The sequence below is a fragment of the Vipera ursinii genome (genome assembly GCF_947247035.1).
Source record: "Vipera ursinii genome assembly, chromosome: 1".
Classification (NCBI taxonomy): Eukaryota; Metazoa; Chordata; class Lepidosauria; order Squamata; family Viperidae; genus Vipera; species Vipera ursinii.
The window spans coordinates 357,911,324-357,912,868 of NC_139512.1; the positions used below are offsets into that span (position 1 = coordinate 357,911,324).

At 39.0% G+C, this 1,545-nt stretch overlaps 1 protein-coding gene and 1 long non-coding RNA gene across 2 annotated transcripts in view; both read left to right on the forward strand.

The window, feature by feature from the left end:
• The first annotated feature begins 409 nt into the window (after positions 1-409).
• Positions 410-1,056, forward strand: LOC310632901. Its single transcript, XR_014490942.1, has 3 exons — positions 410-567; positions 779-858; positions 998-1,056. It is a non-coding gene; the product is annotated as an uncharacterized lncRNA (long non-coding RNA).
• Positions 1,057-1,239: 183 nt separating this feature from the next.
• The window catches only part of LOC310650885 (unconventional myosin-XVIIIa-like), a gene marked incomplete at its 5' end in the record, with an annotated part of 78,521 nt that continues 78,215 nt past the window's right edge, over positions 1,240-1,545 (forward strand). Inside the window, one exon of the mRNA XM_083379705.1 lies at positions 1,240-1,260. Within this exon, the coding sequence (XP_083235831.1) occupies positions 1,240-1,260 (21 nt within the window). The remainder of the gene's footprint in view (positions 1,261-1,545) is intronic.

Here is a 1,545-nt window from a genome sequence, read left to right on the forward strand (position 1 = left end):
CCTGGGCCCGAGAGCTCAAAGAGCCAGGTCTTCAGGCCCCGGCGGAATGATCGGAGGTCGGGAGCAGTCCTCAACTCTACCGGCAGCAGGATTACAAAAGTTAAAAAATGATTAAATAAATGCCCATATACTAAAATACATCTTAAACCCCAATAAAATAACAATAACAACCCCCCCCCCCAATCCCCTCATCAGGCCAGGCCAGCTTGTTCAAAAAAGTATGTTTTTAGCTCGCGGCGAATGGAGCGAAGGTCGGGCGCCGTCCGGAGCTCAACCGGTAGCTGATTCCATAGCTCCGGAGCGCCCACAGAGAAGGATCTACCCCTGGGAGATAGATAGATAGATAGATAGATAGATAGATAGATAGATAGATAGATAGATCTGAGAGAGAGAGAGAGAGGAAGAGAGATAAATAGATAAATAGATAGAGCTGAGAGAGAGAGAGAGAAAGAGATAAATAGATAAGATAGATAGATAGATAGATAGATAGATAGATAGATAGATAGATAGATAGATAAGATAGATTGATTGATAGAAAGAGAGATTAGATAGAGATTAGATAGGTAGGTAGATAGATAGAGATATTAGATAGAGATTAGGTAGGTAGGTAGGTAGATAGAAAGAGAGAGATTAGATAGATAGAAATTAGTAGGTAGGTAGGTAGATAGAGATAGATAATTAGATAGGCAGATAGGTATGATGGGGTAGGTAGATATAGATAGAGAGAGATTAGATAGGTAGGTAGATAAGATAGAGAGGTTAGATAGAGATTAGATAGGTAGGTAGATAGGTAGATAGATTGATAGAGAGAGAGAGAATTAGATAGGCAGATAGGTATGATAGGTATAGATATGATAGGTAGGTAGGTAGAGAGAGATTAGGTAGAGATTAGGTAAGTAGATAGACAGATAGATCAAAAGAGAGATTAGTTAGAGATTAGGTAGGTAGGTAGATAGATAATTAGGCAGATAGGGTATGATAGGTATAGATATAATAGGTAAGTAGGTAGATAGAGATAGAGAGAGATTAGATAGAGATTAGGTAGGTAGATAGATAAGATAGATAGATAGATAGATAGATAGATAGATAGATAGATAGATAGATAGGTAGAAAGAGATTAGATAGATGGAGATTAGATAGATAATTAGGCAAATAGGTATGATAGGTATTATAGATATAATAGGTAGGGAGAGAGAGAGAGAGAGAGATTAGATAGGTAGGTAGGTAAATATGGTAGATATGATAGATATAGGTAGATGGGTAGATAGGTATGATATGGTAGATAGATAGATAGATAGATAGATAGATAGATAGATAGATAGATAGATAGATAGATAGATATGATCAGTGGTGGGATTCAAATAGGTGAACAACCGGTTCTCTGTCTGGGTGCCGCTTCCGGAAATCCATTCTCAGCCCAGGCCTCAAAAAAATTAGCTACCGGTTCTGCCGAAGTGGCGTGAACCGTCCGAATCTCATCGCTGGGTTTGAGCCCTATCATCCTGTGCTCCCTGATCCAAAGAAGTGAGGAAACTGCTTGGTTTC